The sequence below is a fragment of the Fringilla coelebs genome, assembly GCF_963513975.1.
Source record: "Fringilla coelebs genome assembly, chromosome: 1".
In the NCBI taxonomy this organism is placed as follows: Eukaryota; Metazoa; Chordata; class Aves; order Passeriformes; family Fringillidae; genus Fringilla; species Fringilla coelebs.
In genome coordinates this window covers 61,236,666-61,254,309 of record NC_140028.1, presented here as the reverse complement: position 1 = coordinate 61,254,309, position 17,644 = coordinate 61,236,666, and the positions used below count along the sequence as shown (strand labels likewise).

The 17,644-nt window shown below is 39.4% G+C and overlaps 1 protein-coding gene across 2 annotated transcripts in view; it reads right to left on the bottom strand.

The window, feature by feature from the left end:
* Positions 1 to 17,644, bottom strand: part of CARMIL1 (capping protein regulator and myosin 1 linker 1) — a 189,093-nt gene that overhangs the window by 75,104 nt on the left and 96,345 nt on the right. For both annotated transcript variants that reach the window (XM_084207455.1, XM_084207456.1), the window contains exons 11-16: positions 14,638 to 14,732; positions 10,571 to 10,657; positions 6,022 to 6,125; positions 4,009 to 4,086; positions 3,818 to 3,894; positions 2,792 to 2,896 (exon numbers count right to left, since the gene is read on the bottom strand). In XM_084207455.1, the coding sequence (XP_084063581.1) occupies positions 2,792 to 2,896; positions 3,818 to 3,894; positions 4,009 to 4,086; positions 6,022 to 6,125; positions 10,571 to 10,657; positions 14,638 to 14,732 (546 nt within the window). The remainder of the gene's footprint in view (positions 1 to 2,791; positions 2,897 to 3,817; positions 3,895 to 4,008; positions 4,087 to 6,021; positions 6,126 to 10,570; positions 10,658 to 14,637; positions 14,733 to 17,644) is intronic.

Here is a 17,644-nt window from a genome sequence, read left to right as displayed (position 1 = left end):
TCTATCTCTTTTTTTCTCTAGGAAGGATTGATCTTGAATCACACATTCAGTTTGGCGACCTCTGGTTCATGGACACAAACCAGGAACTTGTCTTTTGTCACTGGACAGCTTCAGCTCCAAAAGCTTTTTGACACATGCTGATGAATGATGCCAGGAAAGTACTATTATGATACACCATAGTTTTAAAATTTTTTCTTCCTGGAGCCATCTCTCATGTGCTCTTGCAGTCTTGGCAATGACAATTTCCTGCCTGAAAAAAGTGTTTCTGTCTTCTTGTGTTTAACCACCACTGTGATCTTGATGGTTCCAGAGAAGGTTTGTAATTCTTGCAGTTAAGAACAAAGGGCCAAGCAGCTGTCCCACAATACACATCCTCAGTCCTTTTAACACCAGATTAACTTCCATGGGACATTTTTGAAGTGGATCACTCAAGCTATGTAGGGTTTGAGAGGTACAGCAAGGTGTCCTGCAGATCAAAGTCCTCTGTAGTGTTGTGACACACTCAGCTTAAACTGAGTGAAAAATTTTTCAGAGAAAAAGCACATCACAGAAACTGCCAAAAAGTACTGAAAGCTTCTGTCCTACTTCCTAGGCAGAGGTGAATGCTGTCACCAGAACAAAAGCAGTCCAGGCCAAAATACCAGACAGCTGAGAGTGGCATGGATGCTTTGAGACTATTTATGTCCAGCTAGACTTTGCAAAGATGCCCCCATCCTTGGAGCTTTCTGAGCTAGTGAAAGAGCTTTCTGCTCTCAGCTCATCCTATACTCCCCATCACTGCCTCTTTACTTCCACCAACACCAGTCAGGCAAGTAACTCCCTCCAACCCAACTCAGTCAAATTGAGATTCTCTTAAACGTTACCAGAAGCAGTTTTTTGCTAATGCATATTTTGACTGAAAAGGACTATGAAGATACCATTTGCTGCTCAGCTGGCAGGCAAAGGGTCCCAAGTTTTTGGGATAAATTAACATAATAATATCTTTCATGAGCACAGGCAATTGTACAGCACTCACCTGCTCCCATTCCTCATACCATAAAAGATACTCAATATGACAAGAAGAGAATCTTAATGAACCTTAATGTTTGGTGCTTCTCACCTTTCCTAATCTCTGGGGATATATTCAATGTTCCATAGTATTCTCTTTTTCCTGTCAAACCAATACTGTATTCTGTAGTAGTCACATCCATCCTTGTTTTTCTTCCCTGCTGCCCTTCACCATAGGATCAATAGCTCTAACTTAATCAGAATCAACTATGTTTCAAAAAAATCACCTTCTGTTTGAAAACACATCTGTACCACACCTCCCTAATACCTGCAAAGTCTGAGCAAGCACTACAACAGCCAAGAGCATCACACAGAACAAAGTGAAAGATCAGAGCTAAAATGGCTCCTGCAGTTGAATATGGCTTTCAATCCCAAACACCTGACTTAACCATCAGGCTCTTCTCAGAGGTGACAAGCAATGAGACAAGAGGCCACAGGCAAAAACTGAGGCACAGGAGGTTCCACCTGAACACAAAGAAAAGCTTCTTTTCTGTGCTGCTGACCGAGCACTGGAACAGGCTGCCCAGAGATGTTGTGGAGTCTCCCTCACTGGAGATATTCAAGAACTATCTGGATGCAATCCTGTGCCATGTGCTGCAGGATAACCCAGCTTCAGCAGGGAGGGTTGACCCAATGACCCACTGTGGTCCCTCCCAATCTGACCCATTCTGTGACATTGTACTGCCCTCTTCAACACTGAATTGCCTTAAGAAAAAAATACTCCAGAATGACATACACTTCTCTTCCTGCTGCTGCTCTTGTCACTCTTCCCTCCATTAGCTTACTCCAGAGGGTATCAAAAGCTTACCATCTCATTCTCAGTAACTATTCTTTATATCCTACATCTCCTGTCCATTAGATACTCCCCATTCCCCTCAGAAGACAGGCTCCCAAAAATACAAGGAGACATCCATGCACCTATATCCATATTAAGATTGCAAAATAAATAGTGAATGTGTCTAGGTGTCTGCTACAGATAAGGTTATGTGTATTTTAACACGTATTAGTTAGGAAGATGACACTTTGAAAAGAGGCCTCTCTTTAATTAAGCCAAGTAAACACTAGTATTCTGCCAGAATCACAGAGTAGCCTATCTGGGCCTCTCTTGACTTTAAAAAGCGCTTTAAAATTCCATGTCTGAAAATTCCAACACAGTTCAAATCCAGACACATCACCAGAAGGGTGACAGTGCTCCACAATTTCCCTCAGCCTGCAGAACCTGCTGGTCATAGGCTGGATGACACACAACAAAAAGACTCACTTCACTTAGCACTCCTGGAAACACCTGCCATTGTCCCCTCTCCCAAAAGGAGAGCACAGCTCAGTGCAGTAGGTTTCTCCTCCCAAACACTGCAACAGGTTCTGTTTCATTATGGCTGTTGCAATAATGCAGTCCCCAAGGAATGGTGCTCACACAAGCCTTTAATCCCATTTCACTGTGGAGCAGTTTTGTTCGTAAGCCACAAAGAAAGAAACCTATCCCAAAAAAATGCTGACAGAAGCTAAACAACTGTGACATTCCCAGAGCAAAAAATATGATTAATAGCCTCAACTGTGAGACGGAAATAACATATTATGAATGTGTGATGACCACAAAACTCATTCTTCTGATATCAGTAGTGTACAATGGGGGGAAAAAAGAAGAAAGCAAAATTCTTTCCCCTTCCTTTTAAATATGAGGCACTCATATAACAAAAATGCAAACTAGGTTTTAGGCACAGGAGAAAATGAAATAAATTCTTACTTTAGAGGCTCAGGAGGGAGTTTAGTTCCTGAAAGGTTAATCTGCATCAAAGCAAGTGAGCTGCTGAAAAACTGTTTGAAGGAGGGAGGGACTTCTTTTCCTTTTCTGCAAATAAACAAATTCATTAAGAAGTAGCATTTAGACACTCCTCATTCCAATAAATAGTGAATGCAAGCCATCAGAAATGTAATGATCTTTTACAGTTTAATTGCTCTGCCTTCGGCAGTTCTGTAATCAGTGGCTCTCAATTAGCTTAGAATTATAATGTCATCAAAATGTTGATTCAACAAACAATCCTCTCAACTGCACTGCTGCACAGAAGACATTACTATCTACCTCCAGTTTGGTGAACTACAAAGAATGATCATTTCAATCTGGTTAATATACTTACATCTCACAAGCAGAAGATCAAACAGGACATGAACAAAACCCTGAAATTGCTTTTTCACCACTAGAAATAATTACTCAATACTAGGATACCTTAGCATCAATTAGGTGTCATCTCTGATAAGGACCCAAGGCTTCAATCTGAAGAAAATGGAATCTAATATTTCCTACAATGCAAGTACTCTAAAAAGTAAATGTTCAATCTCAAAGACTTTTGAAGGGAGTTCCTCCCAGAAGAAGACAAAACAGAAAAAAAAAGCATTTGTAACCATCATCAAATCATGAAAAATACAAACTTTAAAAATCATATATAAAGAGGAATCAAGTCACCCAGACTTCAAAGTGTGATGCTTTGCCCTTTAGAGACAGAAGATATATACAGACTTTCTGCTGCATCAGTATCACACAAACACATATTAGACAAGGCAGCTTACTTTACAGACCTTTAGCAAAGAGCAGAAAAGTAAAGAAAATATTTTGTTTTGAATAAGTAGTACCTACTTCATCGAGCACCAAGACTTCCAAGGCTTTATAAAAAACACCTTAGATTTATTCTTAAAAAGAAAGGTGATACATAAGTGCAAAAATTTATAAATCAAAATATTGCAGGAGTTGAGGGTAGTGACATTTAAATTGTACCTGTGAGAAAACAGAGTCCTTGAGAGGCTAAGGACAGCTAGATGCTGAAGACATCCACGAAGGAGGGCTCCACATACCTGGTTCAAAACAAGGCAAATAATTTTAATTTATATTAACCCAAAAAATTACCTAGGCTTAGAAGGTGGGGAATGTTCCCTTGGTATTGAAATAGCAACAAAAAAGGTCTTTACCATATCTAGTGCACACTCCGTGTTGGATAAATCCAGATGAACAAGGGCATTTGGCTGGGCCAAAAAATTGTACAGGCTCTATAATTATTTGACAGAAAGAATTACAGATGTTAATTTTTACATTATGACAACTGTCCCTGGATCACTACCTGTCATTGCATTTTGGGCTTTTACTATAAAATCACCTGAAACTTCACCTAATCATACAACATGTTTTACATTTGTAGGCTTTTTTTTTTTAAATAGTGGGAAAATGGAGCTCAGACTACACTTACCCAACTTTTCTCTTAAAGCAAAGGTCTTGAGTAAATGCATTTAATGTTCACAGCAGATGATAGTTAATTAAGATGCTAATTAAAGATTTGTGATGTCACTCAGATTGCTGTCACATTTCAGAAAGGCTAATTGGTTTGTAAGTTAAAGCCAGACTCCTTAAGCATGAGGAAAGCAACTAACTTGCACCTGAAGTCCATGGTAAGTTCTTAATGTCAGCTGCACATTACATGTTTAAGGGAGAATACAGAACCAGTAACAAGATTTTAACATTGATGGCTTCAGTACTGCCTAGAATATATCATGTAAATGTTAGCATACATAAAACTTTTTACTATACACTGTTTCATTTTGGGCTCTTTTTAGTCTCAGAGAGCAACACAGAAAGATAAAAGTGTGACCTAATTCAGAGGAAAGTGGAAAGCTCAACTCCACATGAAATCCAGCCAAACAGCGCACACTTAACATTTCTAAAATAGATCCATCTTCCCAAAAAATAGGTCATTTAGGCCCTATAACTACAGTGCAAGAGAGATCCTCACTTTGAAAATTTCTGTGCTTTCCTAGGGTTTATTTTAATTGCTAAATAACAGGATTTCCTTGCTCCTGTTAGAAAACTGATTCCACAGATTAAGAGACCTCAGTATTAATAATTTTTATCTTTGAACCATCCCTCTGACAGGCTAAGAAAAGCCCAACTTCCTGCATTTCTCTCTAAAAATATTGTAGGTAGACCTTGGGTTTTTTAAAACACTGCCTGCCAAAGATTTATTACATTTTATTTTACCTTTTGTTTTTACATTATTTACTATGTTATTCTCTCAGAGTAATTCACTGTGTGTCTTTACTTACATTTAACTATTTATTTGCCACCTTTAAAAACCCTGTTGTCCCTCTGACCCTTTCACCTCATGTCTGAAAAGGCTAGTTCCCTGAATATGCTGATGAATCTGCAAGTAAGATATGTGAATAAGCCATAAAGTCATTTCTGACTGCACTTTAAATTATGAGATTGGTTGACCATAGTTTTGCATCTTCTAGATGTTCAACACCTAGAATTCAAAACCTGAGAGTCACATGCACAGAAGTTTTGATGAGAGAAATGCAAATGTAACAGTCAAAAGTGAATACATAAAAATTGAGGAGTAAATGGATTTCATTATGGAGGAAATAGAACTCCACCCTCATGGCAATTGATAAACTGAACAAAGGAGTTTAAAAAATAATTACATTCTTCAAAGAAACATGGGTTTCAACAGCACACGTCAAGGAGGTGTACAAATTCCTTTATACAAACAAAAATATTGAAAAACAGAAATTAATTCTTTACAAGTCAAAAGAAATAATTTGCTTCCAACCTTCCAATGAAAAATTTGTAATACTCTTGTCATTAAAAAGATGATGAGGGCTTTTTAATGGCATTTTGTTACTTTCAAACAGAACTCAGAGAGAATGGTAAGTCCACTGAAAAAAAAATTACATCCTTGCACTTTTCTTATGTATCAGCATAAGCCAAAGACTAAAGGCATAAATTAAAATTATGTGGATTTTTTTTAGTTGTGTGGGGCGGTTCTCGGACTTTATACCAAAGAGTAGAACTAAAACTGTTATTGTCTATCCCTACTAAAACTGCACAGAAACAAAGGCCAAAAAAGATCTAAACCAAAAGGTTATTGCCTGTGTCTCAAGCGTCAATTAACACACGCATTCATTATCTCCCGGCGAGAGGAAAGCGCTTACTGAGAGATCATCTCCGCGGAGCGCGTTCCCTGAGAGGTCGAGATAGACGAGCGTGCTGGCGATCAGCGAGTTGGCACTCAGTGACTGGGAAAGGCTGTTCACCCCTGCCAAAAGAGAGGGCACAACTCAGCTGAGCCAGCTCCACACAGAACTGGCCCAGAGCCTGCAAGCGCACAATTTCAGTGAACGCAGACACGCGCAAATGTTTAATGATCTCCTATTGCCATCGCTGCGCTGCAGCTGAGGAACACACATCACCAGGCAGGTAGGAGACTGTCGGAACTCAGGACATCCCTTTGGGAGTCTGGAGTTGCCAGGATCCCACCAGGGGGCTCAGAGACCCTGGCACACAGCCCAGAATGCCAGTGGGTTCATTTATGAACCGTGGAGCAAACTGCCAGCTTTACATGAAGACCTAAAAGCCACAGCAATTTAAATAGTGTAATAATAAAGGTATCACAGGGTGTAAATGTAGGTTTTGGGATTTTTTTAGTATAAGGGTTTTTGGGGACAAGATGGAGGGACTTGGGTGTCTAGCTTTTCTTCTTCTTCTCTGCCTCCATCTTCAGTGGTGATGTTGGCACTTTTAGATTGGTTTAGAGTAGAAGCTCACTGCCTAACATAGGTGACAGGTATTGGAAAATAATTGTAAACATGTTACACGTAGTTTTTAGTATATAAAGATAACACTGCCCTGGGGGCAGGCAGAGCACTGAAGAGCTTCAACTCATCCTTTGAGCACACGGGCTAAAACAGAGACTTTTAACACATCGGGGTCCCAAAGCCCTGCGATCTTCCAAGATGAGACCTTTCCCTGGCAAAACATGCCCAGTTCCCCCTGGACCACACTCTCCCAACTTCCCTGATGGAGCCACAGCGTGTTAAATGTCCCAGATCCAGGATGTATCCAGATCCATTTTCAGACAGCTTTTAAAAACACAGTTTACTCCATAATGTTAAGCCACTGTCTTCCTACAAACAATTATATTTAAATAAAACTATCTGTGGAATGCATGTAAGCATCTGTGCAAGACCAAGTACGTTAACAATTATAATTGCTGGAACTTCAAAAGCAACTGACAAGACCTAGAAATTAAAAATAATTCATGTATTTGCCTGTAATTCCATAAAAATAGTTAATTAAAAGTACCAAGAGATGCACAAAGACTCTTGGTTGCTTATCAGAACAAACACATATTTTTCACATTAAAATGAAAAAGCTCCCATTGGGAACAAACCAGTCAGGGCTTTCTTCCATTGAAACTTTTCAGCTTTTCAAAGTAGAAATTAGGAAATGGCTATTTCTGATTCCTTTAAATCTAAATTTCATCTGAGGGCTCTGCAGCTTATCATCAACTTATCAATTTGTTGTAGGTGGTCTTTGCTGCCTTTCAAGCACTACAAGCATGTTTTTCTTACATGTATAAGCATCACTGTGTCCTTTAGTTGATGCAACAGGTTGTTTTTAAGTGCCTGGCCAAAGCTATACAGAAGGCAAGTGATCTACTACACAACATTCAACAATTTCTCAAAGTTAGTCAGTGAAATCCGATGGGCAGTCAATGGATGAAACACATCCAGTCTTCACTTAAAAACTTATGAAACTGATTTGCCAGTGAGGACATGGAAGAAACAGCCAGCAAGCTACTGAAGACAAAAATACAGATGTCAGGGCTTTAATTTTCTGAGCTTTCAAATATTAACAAAGTCTCCCATATTAGCAGTATGGCTCCTGGTTTCAGGAGGCTTTTGAAACTGGAAAGTATCAAAGCACAACAACACCTTTGTCAAGTCTCAAATCTTTTCTGCTCAGCATCATTTTTCTTTTAGCCTGAGATGGTGCTGTTGAATCTATACCCTGTTGCTAAAGGTAAACCACAAAGTAATACTTTTTGAAACTTCAGAAGATCTAAAAGCTTGGTTTAAATATTTGACATTACAGCTTTGGATTCACAAGAAGAAGGAACAAATGCAATTTTGTCCTGGTTGCTCGAAGGTACCTAATTATCAGCTGGGGTTCCAGCTGGTTCAACTACCAGCAATTCAGCATGTACAATCAAGAACCAATTCTGGGAATTCAGAAGCAGCATCTGAGTTTGAGGGAGAAGAAGAGCTAGCAAACAATTAATAATATTGCTGCTTGTTTCATGATTTGAAAGGGCCAACTGCTCAAAATCAGCCACACCAGTGAAGGCAAACAATGTGAATTAGGGATTTTTTTAATTAGCCTCTGGCTTGGACTCAGAAAAGCAAGCTTTACCTTTGAATGACTATACTAGAATTTTCCATTTAGCCAGAATCTTCAAATCAATAAATTTATGTTTGAACTTCACACTACCTCATGCTATACTCGAACAGTAATCTCACTTTCATTTGCAGACAATCTTTTATGCTCTTTTACCACTCTCAGGAGGCTCAGACTGTTAATAGCTCTCAGGAACTTTGAGATACAATATTTGAAGAAAGATCAGCTGGGAAGTTGCCACCTGAACTTCATTGTCAATCTCAGAAACTTATCTCAAATAGAAAGCACTTTTAAAATAAGGTCAAAACCTGTGAGGGTTTGTTCTGAATTTATAAAAAGCTTAAAAAATTTAAAAAAAAGATAAAGGGGGAAAAAAAAAGGTTGGAGGAAAAAATACATGCACTTTGGAGTCTACTGAAACCAAGATCCAGGGACTCTTTTAGACTTTCTCCACAGAAAGTATTACAAGTTCAAAATAGTTTCCCAAGTTAAAACCAAATCATTACTGTCTTCTTAGGTTAGAGAGGAACTGACAGCTTTGCAGCAACCTGAGTTGCTTCAGGTCCTAAGGGTTGTAAGAATTCCCATTTTAAGACACGGCATATACTATTTTTAAGAAATACTGAGGAGCTTCCATGGGACAACATTAATGGTAACATGTTCATCTGAAGGCCATCAGTATTAGACATATTAGACATACTGGAAAATATTTTCAGCTTTTGCTTAAAGATTATCTTTTAAAAGGATGTTAAAAACCTTCAGGTTCTTTTAATAACCTCAGAATTCACTTTCACTGACAAGAGATGTGTGGGTGAACTTCATCAAGCTGGCATTTATTCTTTATGAAGAAGGAAATATTGCTAGAATGTTCTCTCGCCTCAAACCTCACAATCACTTGCTGAAATAATTCAGCTGACATGAAGAAAAGTAGAGAATGAATGAACATACCAGAACTGCATATATTTGTTAAATTCACAAGTATCTAATTTCAAGAGTACATGTTACTTTAGTCAAGAGTCTTAACCAACTGCCACCAAAAATTGAGTTAGCAGTAGAAAACAACACCCCCAGAGTTCAATAAAAGTATTTGTAGTGAAAATCATTATTGAATAAATTCACGTTAGGATTTACTGTTTACGTAAGCATAATAAGAGCCATAGGCATGTTGCCTTAGACAGCACAAGTTCTAACATCATTATAGTGCAAGGATTTCTTATTGCCAGAGCCTCGTACCTCCTCTATGCACTGCCTATCCCTGATCCTTACAGCAGCCATCTGACCCCTCTTACTCCAGATCCCACCAATCCAGTTTTTTATACCACTTGTTCTTATCAGCTACAGGTGTGGCCTGTTAACATCAGGCCTGCTCTAATCTTTAGTAATTGGTCCAGCTGCAACTCATTGGGGGATAAGATTACCTGCTATACCACCTTCATTTACCCATACTGTATTCCCCTACATAGGCACTCATAATAAAGCAACAAAAAGTCCTTTACCCCACCCATATTTCCCCAGGTTAATCCTTGAAGCTAAGCAGAATACAGAATCTGCACTTCACAGAGCAATAATAAACAGGATAAAAGGACATGGTTTCTGTTATCAGCTGATGTCCTTCATACTGTTAACTCAATCATCTTTTCCAGGTCATCAGCAACTAAAAAAAAGCAGCCATAATGTCAGTGTGGTTTTTCTATTTTTAACACCCATTACCTACACAGGGGACCCCGGGTTTGTGCCTCTTACCGTGTGAGAGGTCACTGCTCCTATTATTTGTAAAACACAAATGTAAAAAATCCTGAAAGCTTCTGGCTTCTGTTTTGCTGCTGTTATTGCTTCTAAAATATACAACCATTTCAATTACAATACCAAATGAGAAATTTGTAAATTATAAAACAAAGAAGTCTTGCGTCAGACCAAGTCACTCAGCAGCGCTTGGTTTCATAATATAACTGTGTACAAAACATTTGGAAATTTCCCTACATATTTTTGCTTCAGACATTTTTTTGAAGTGCATATGAAACATATCTTTCATGTCAATCCTAATTTCAGTCTTCCTTTATAATACAGGTTCAAACTTAACCCTTACAGAAGCAAGTCTGAGTTTATCAACGTGCTGAAGGGTACTCAGAGCCCAGTCCAGGGTTCAGCAACCCATGACTGCAAAAAAGGCAGCTGCACTGTTGAGAAAGTACATGTAAATAATGAACAAAATGAATCATTTTATAATCTGTTAAGAAAAAGTATTCTTTTTATATAAGTCTGAAAGTTTTAGAGGAGAAAAAGAGGCATATTTATAAAACCTACCTTTAGGTGACAAGGAGGTTTTAGATAAATTTAAATGCTTCAGTCCCTTTGGAAGTTTGGCAAACTGGATGCTCAAAGATGACACACCTGTTGGGAGAGCAAAGACAAAACAGACGTCTTCAGGTGAGCTTTGTGACCTCAGGATTTCCCAGCAAATCTCAGCAGGGGCAAACTGCACCAGTTACACTTGAGGAGGAACTGCACTCACTGTGCAGGTGGGCCCTGTCATTTTAGGAACCTTTACTGATGTAATCAAGATCCCTGCTTTGCTAACCACTGAACAGATAGGAAACTTTGTTTTTAACCATCAGTAATTTTCCTTAATTAGTTTAAAAACTTCATAATACACACACACTTTTGGGAAGGAGTCAAAGTGAAGATATTACACACACCAAGCAGTCAGCACTTGGAAAATCTGAAAGCTTTATGTTTCAGGAAAAAAAAAACTAAATTAAAAAATCTAAGTGTGAACTAAAACCCAACAATGCCGTTTCACACGAACTTCAAGTTATTTTTATTTTCTTTTAAAAGAAAGTGCTGTCGAGGCAAGAAAGGCACCCACATTAGCCAACATCACCCTCTTTTTCTGAGGCAAACCCTAAGAGCCTGAAACATTTACCAAGTCATAATGACCACTTAAATCCCTTACAGCAGCCTGCAGGCCACCAGCCAGGAAACAGGCTTGGAAATGCCACAACTGCTTGCAATCCTAAAGAGTAAAAACCTATTAAGATGCTGAGACTGGACTACCTCAGCAGAAATTCAACAAAAGAAGAAAACCATAAGAAGGCACTTTTCATTAAAGCCTTTATCCATCCAGTGTGTCCAAGTTCCCTACTCTACAAATTTAATGCTCCATTTTAAGCAAAAGATTAGAATTTGATTAAGAGGGTACATCCTAAATAACAATGCAACTAAGCTGTGAAATATTTATTAGAGTAATAAATCAACCTAGAAACTCCAGGCTTAACCTGAGGTGTGAAATACAGTTGTCTACAGCAATTCATTTGCAAAGAAAAGGGCACAGAGAAAGAGGGTAAAACCTTTTACTTGATTGAAAACACAGTAAATTAAAAAGCTGATACCCTTTCCACTTACATAGACATGAAACAGTCTGTGAAACTGTAGGTCACATACCTATGTTTACTCTGTTTTTATTCTGCTCTACTTATCATTGATATTGGAGGAGCCAGCTACCTTGCAGAGAGTGTGGTAGGGTCTTTTTTTAATGCTCTTTGTAAAAGTGCTGCGTGCAACACCTGTGCAGCTCAAAACAATACACACTTTTTTATTTATATTGCTAAAGCATTAGACCCATGAGACCTTGGAATCATTGGAGCACAATGTCCATATACCTTCACCAATTTTCAGCAAGAATGAATCAAATCATACCAACAGGATTTTCCTCCATAGCTCTATAAGGACAATCACTATCACTAAGGATACAAAAAACGTAATTTTTGCTGTTAAGCATTTTTACTAAGACCTGCAGTAAATAGTTTAACCTCTCCATCTTTGTATTTAGCTAACAATCTGCAGGCTAATTATTGTTCTAGCCAAGCTAAATAATTTTCACATCTGACTAGCATGAGGGTTAAGTTATAAGATACAGAACTCAGGAGCAGAAAAGAAAAACTGCTTCTGGTTACTCTGGCCCTTGAACACTCTTTAGTTCACTAATTTTTGCTAATGGCATAACAGAGATGAGAGCTCACATGGCAGAAATGGAGTTAGCAGCATCCAGGCACACAGTTTGGAATTTGAGTACTACTAGGCTTCAGAATGTTTGCTTTGCATTATTTTTAACAAAATATGAGATTAAATTCTGATCCTAGTAGAGCCAAAAGTAAAACCACCATCACTTCAGTGTGGCTAGATTTTTACAGACAAGATTGATAACAAACTTTCCAGGTGTTAGTCTCACAAGAAAAAAAAAAAAAAAAAAAATGACAGTACCATAAAGGACAGCCAACACAAATTAAGAGACTGGTCTCAGTAAAAAAATCACTGCATATAAACACTGCACTGAATTTGAACTGAAGACAGGTCCCATGCTTTAGGTAAACTAAATGCACTTCCCATGCTGTTGGAATACAGACAGTTGCATTAATATGTAATAATATCATGCCTTCAGTTATTGGTACTCAACGATATAAAATAGCTTAGTGCATGTCTGTGTTCATACAGGGTCCAATATGGTCTTCTCCAGAAGAAAAACAACTCTGTGATTTCCCTTGTAACTGCAAAATAATCTAGTTCCAGTTCCTGCAGGTGATTTTTCAAAAGGTATTTTCCAAAATCCATACATTTATATGAATCTCCACTCTAACTTGTGAAATCCTTCCTACCGCTCCAGTTTACCAAAGTCAAATCTACCTTGCACCCAGGGAATTTTCTTGAACTGAAAATCTGCAGTATTTGCACATTACAATTATAATTAATTTCTAAGTACTCTATAGCTTATCTCATTCCAATGAAAAGGTCAAATCTTAATTGCATATTTGATAGGAGAGGCTGAGATAATGAAAAAACCCTACTAATTTCTCCAAGTTGCACTTTCTGCATTCCATTTTTATTTTATATGTGGATACTGTGGAATGGCTTGAATCCATAGGCTTGTTGCAAAGAAAGCACCCCCATGGATATGTTAAAAAAATGTAAAAAAGATCCCCTACACTGTAGAGTACCCAATGTCTGGTCAATTGTTTTGCTTCCAGGATAAAAATGAGTTCCTTAGGGGAAAAAAAAAACCAAAACCTTTCAAATAACACAACCTAAATACACTTCTTCAAAAGCAGAATCAACAATGTAGCAGCCTTTTTTCCAGCTTACAACAGAAATTTCTGTAAAATGCAGTAGGCCTGCGGCACATTGTAACAATAATGGTTCTTCAAGGAAGCACTGGCTTTCATGTGATGAGAATTCTAAACGAGGACAAGCAATAATCAGCCGGCAAGAGGTAATCAGGAGAGTTAAAACAATTCATGTGAACAATTTCAAATAAAAAAACTACTCAGAATAGGTTAAAAACAAAAACATTATCATACTTGCTTCTAGTCAAAAGTAAAGTGATGCAGATGTAGAAAGGGAATAAAAAACCCTTCCCAGCTATTTTTCTCCTCACTGAACAAGCAAGAAAGAAGAGACACCTACAAAATTCTGTGTTAACAACATTCTGAGTCCATCAGGTTGTAACCAGAACGGACAGCTTTTCTATTTTGAATCATGACAGCAAAGAGAATAAAACATTTCCCCCAAACAAACCAAATAAAACAAGAAAAGGCTCACTGTGTAAAATTCTTATTTTTTTTCTGGCCCAACAGGAGCACAAGATAGTCTGATCCCAGAACACTGTGTGCCTGGAATGCATTAAGTGGAGCAAATGGAAATCTCACATGGGCAACGCTGAAGGGTCAACTCCAGACTGAAAGAATGTAACCTTATTTTAAAAATAAATGCCTCTTGGGTGAAAAAAGAGTAGACAAGGGAGAGGAATGACTTGATATGTACTGAAATCATGCCTAGCGGTGCCTAGTCTGAGAAAAGCTGAGCTGTTCAGCTTGATTTTCCATCTTGTGGAGTTAACAGCACTTTGCTCCATAGAATGCCAGTTATGCCACTATTATTGAACCTCACAACAGGGCAGGCCACCACAGAAGTGAGAAAAAAGAGGTAATTTTCATACTGAAAAGAAATATGGCATTACAGCTGAAATAAAAATACAAAACCATCAGAAAAATGCAACCAAAAAACAAAGTTACCTTATGCTTCATCTTTCTACTGATTACACTGCTTTTAAAAATGTACACCTCTTAAAAACTAGAGGGTTTTTTTAAAACAATCACTCTGTTTTGTCTTCCTTTAAAATCCTGGGTTGGTTTAGACATTTAAATATTTCTCGACACACCAATGGATATGCATAAGTCAAAAAGAATGGCAATTCTCAGTCATTTGTGAACAACAGAAATTTGCAGCAGCATTAGCAGAAAACAATAACCTATTCTTCAGGCAAAGAATAATCCTCCTATTACATTTCTAGAAAGGGGAAAATGTAAATGTTACAGTACCTCTGTCTTCAAGTGGATTGCTAGCAAGGTTGATGGTATGGAGTCCTGAGTTGGGATTATGGGCTAGGGCACTGGCTAGTTTCTGTGCAAAATCCCTGCAACAAAAAAAGAGAGGGAGAAGGAATCCTGTTATCTCCTCTGCCAACAGCACATACAAAGGCTTTTAAAAGCATGAAGGGATTACCAGACACAAGTGGCCTTTGCTAGGGCAGGGCACTAACTCATTCCTCGTGGTTCTAAACAATGCTTATCTGGTTAATTTGCTATCTTTCACAGGGAGTTACTTTGTTATTTATTCACTCTGTGACCTATGAAAAGACTATACAATTAAAGACTAAAATGCTTTTGACAGAGATCTGAAGGTATAAAACAGGAGTTACACAGAATAACTCAAAACCTGACCACATCTTCCATCTCTCTGCACGCCACAGGATTTGGAGATACACATCAACTTGCACACCACCACCTCCTTCACCCACAAGCCATCCTGCTCACTTGCAGCAGCTTTCTGCCAATAGTCACTCAAACAGATGGGCTTTGCAGCACATCCAGAAGTATTTCTAACCTTATAAAACAGCAGGAATAGCTCTCTCAAAGAGCAGCAGCACACTGATGAGCTGGTCTTTTGCTTCTTTTTACAGTGAGAAGCATCAAAGGGCACGACTGGCTGATCACAGTCCCAGCAATGGATCCAAAAGAGGCGCAGATATCACTTCTGTAACACTGACCAACAGCCAGGCCAGGCAGCACAGAGAGCTTTGAAGCACTTTAACCAGTTGTGCAGGTAGATGCAGCAGCATGACCTCTGTTCCAAAGCCACTCGAGAGGCAAGGGAGCACTGCCCCGCCTGCAAGCGCTCTGCTGCGGCTGGACTGCCACCACCCTCAGCACTAAGCTGAAAGCTAGCTTGGGTTTTGTTGCACACCACACTGTCACACTCTGGTGGAGACACATCCTGGCATGAAGTCAGAAGGCTGATGTCTCATCAGCTCTAAGACAAATCCTCAAACCTGCTCTCGTACCAACGAAGTTATGATGTGATAAGGGACTAGACCTACTGTGGGCTTTTGATAAAGTGAGGCTGTAACTTCAGTGTTCTTACTTCACCTAAGTTAGACACCAAGGTAGAAAGCAAAATTATGTCTTCAATTTCCTTCTTTCTCTCTGCCTTGAAGTACATTATTTATTTCTCCTCCTGCAGGCCAGTGGTAGAGAGCTACCAAAATGCTGACTAACACTGCCCTCTTTCTTTGGAACAGATCCTGCCTACATCAAACTCTGTGCTGAGCACCACAGTGGAGGCAGCATCCTCTTCTAGTATTTGGAAAAGAAAGGAGGCTGAACATCAATAGCCTCAACAGCTTTTGGTTATCTGAAGTTGCAAAGTTTACTGGAGTACAGCGAAGCTCCAGGGAAGTTTAATTTCTCTTTGAAACCCTATGTCCTTCTGGGGCCAGAACTGGTTCCAGCACTGCAGATGCATGATGAAGGGCTGCCTTTAGGAAAAACATATTCTCCTCCTAAAATACAAGCAGCATGTGAATACAAACACTCAACAAAAAGAACTTCTGGACTTGAAACCTTGCCACCTGACAGGCCCCAGGGTCTCCTGCTTTGCTACCAGCTGCTGCTGCAGAAGACTACGGAACTCCTGTAGGTCCTCAGTGACATTTGCCAACACTCTGGAAATCCTCCAGCATTTCAAATGGTGCTAGATGCCTGCCCTTAGGCATCTGAATCAAACTCCTCCTGTCCAGCCAAGAAAAACGAGGTTTTGAATTAAAAAGCAACAAACCTTTTCCTCTGGAGGAGTTTCCTCCTCTTCCTTTATCTCTAACAGATTCTTGTCATTACAATACTTTGCCTATACCCCCAGGCATGTTTACAAACTCTGCCCCAGCTTTTGCCAACAATATAGGCAGGATTACCAGAGTGTTTTGGACAACTAGAGTGTGTGTGAACTACTTAGCAAAGGCACAGCAAAGCGACTCCCACCAGAAAGCACTGGATTATCTATAGTGGGCTGACAGGGCTCCAAGGCTCATTTTGGAAAAAATAATACAACAAATAACACACACTCCCTGTGCAACCTCTGCCATAAACAGAGGCACCTTGGCTCTGCTCATGGGGGAACATCTCCTCCTTTGTCCACTGTTTGTTTCAAGTCACAAAATTTGTTACTTCTTTTGGCCGCACACTTAGGAACAGAGCACGTGGTCTAAGTCTGAAACTTTCCAAAAAGCATGAAGCTTGCTCTGTATGCATTACACAGCCATGCTTGGCTGAAACAAGCTTATTCAGGCTTGGAGGTAAAGCCCCAAAAAGATTCAATTCAACTATTCATATAACAGACTAAGGACATGTCATCAAGGAAAAGAATACTACCAATCTGGAAATCTCACACAAACAAAACAATTCCTTGAGATCTGTCTAGACAACATCCCTGTAACAGAAAAAAAAAGAGGATGTGTGGGAGGAAGCAACACTGTTAGGTCTAAGGACATTGTCAAGAAGGGAAAGATAAGACTACTTGACTGTCAAAGGCCAGCAACAGGCATTTCTGTAGATCCCCATGTGGCAGCTGGCCACTCCCCTTGGAAAAAGGCTGCACAGGACAGTGTGAAAGGAGGCAGGGATATTCTGCCTGCCAGCTTTGAGAGAGCATGGAAGTGCAACAAATAAATCACTTGCACCAGCTCCTGCAAACAGGCCTTTGCAGACTGGGAAGTCTGTCTTGCAGTTCCATGGAAATCACAGAATATCCTGAGGTGGAAGGGACTCCCAAGGATCTAGTCCAGCTCCTGGTGCTGAACAGGACACCCCAACAGCCCCACCATGTGCCTGAAACTGTTGTCCAAATGCTCCTTGAGCTCTGGCAGGGTTGGGGCCATGACCAGTGCCCTGGGGAGCCTGTTTCAGCACCCAACCACCCTCTGGAGGAAGAACCCTTTCCTAATATCCAAGTCCTTGCCATTTAGCATCTTCCAACAGCACAGGCTGAAGGCAG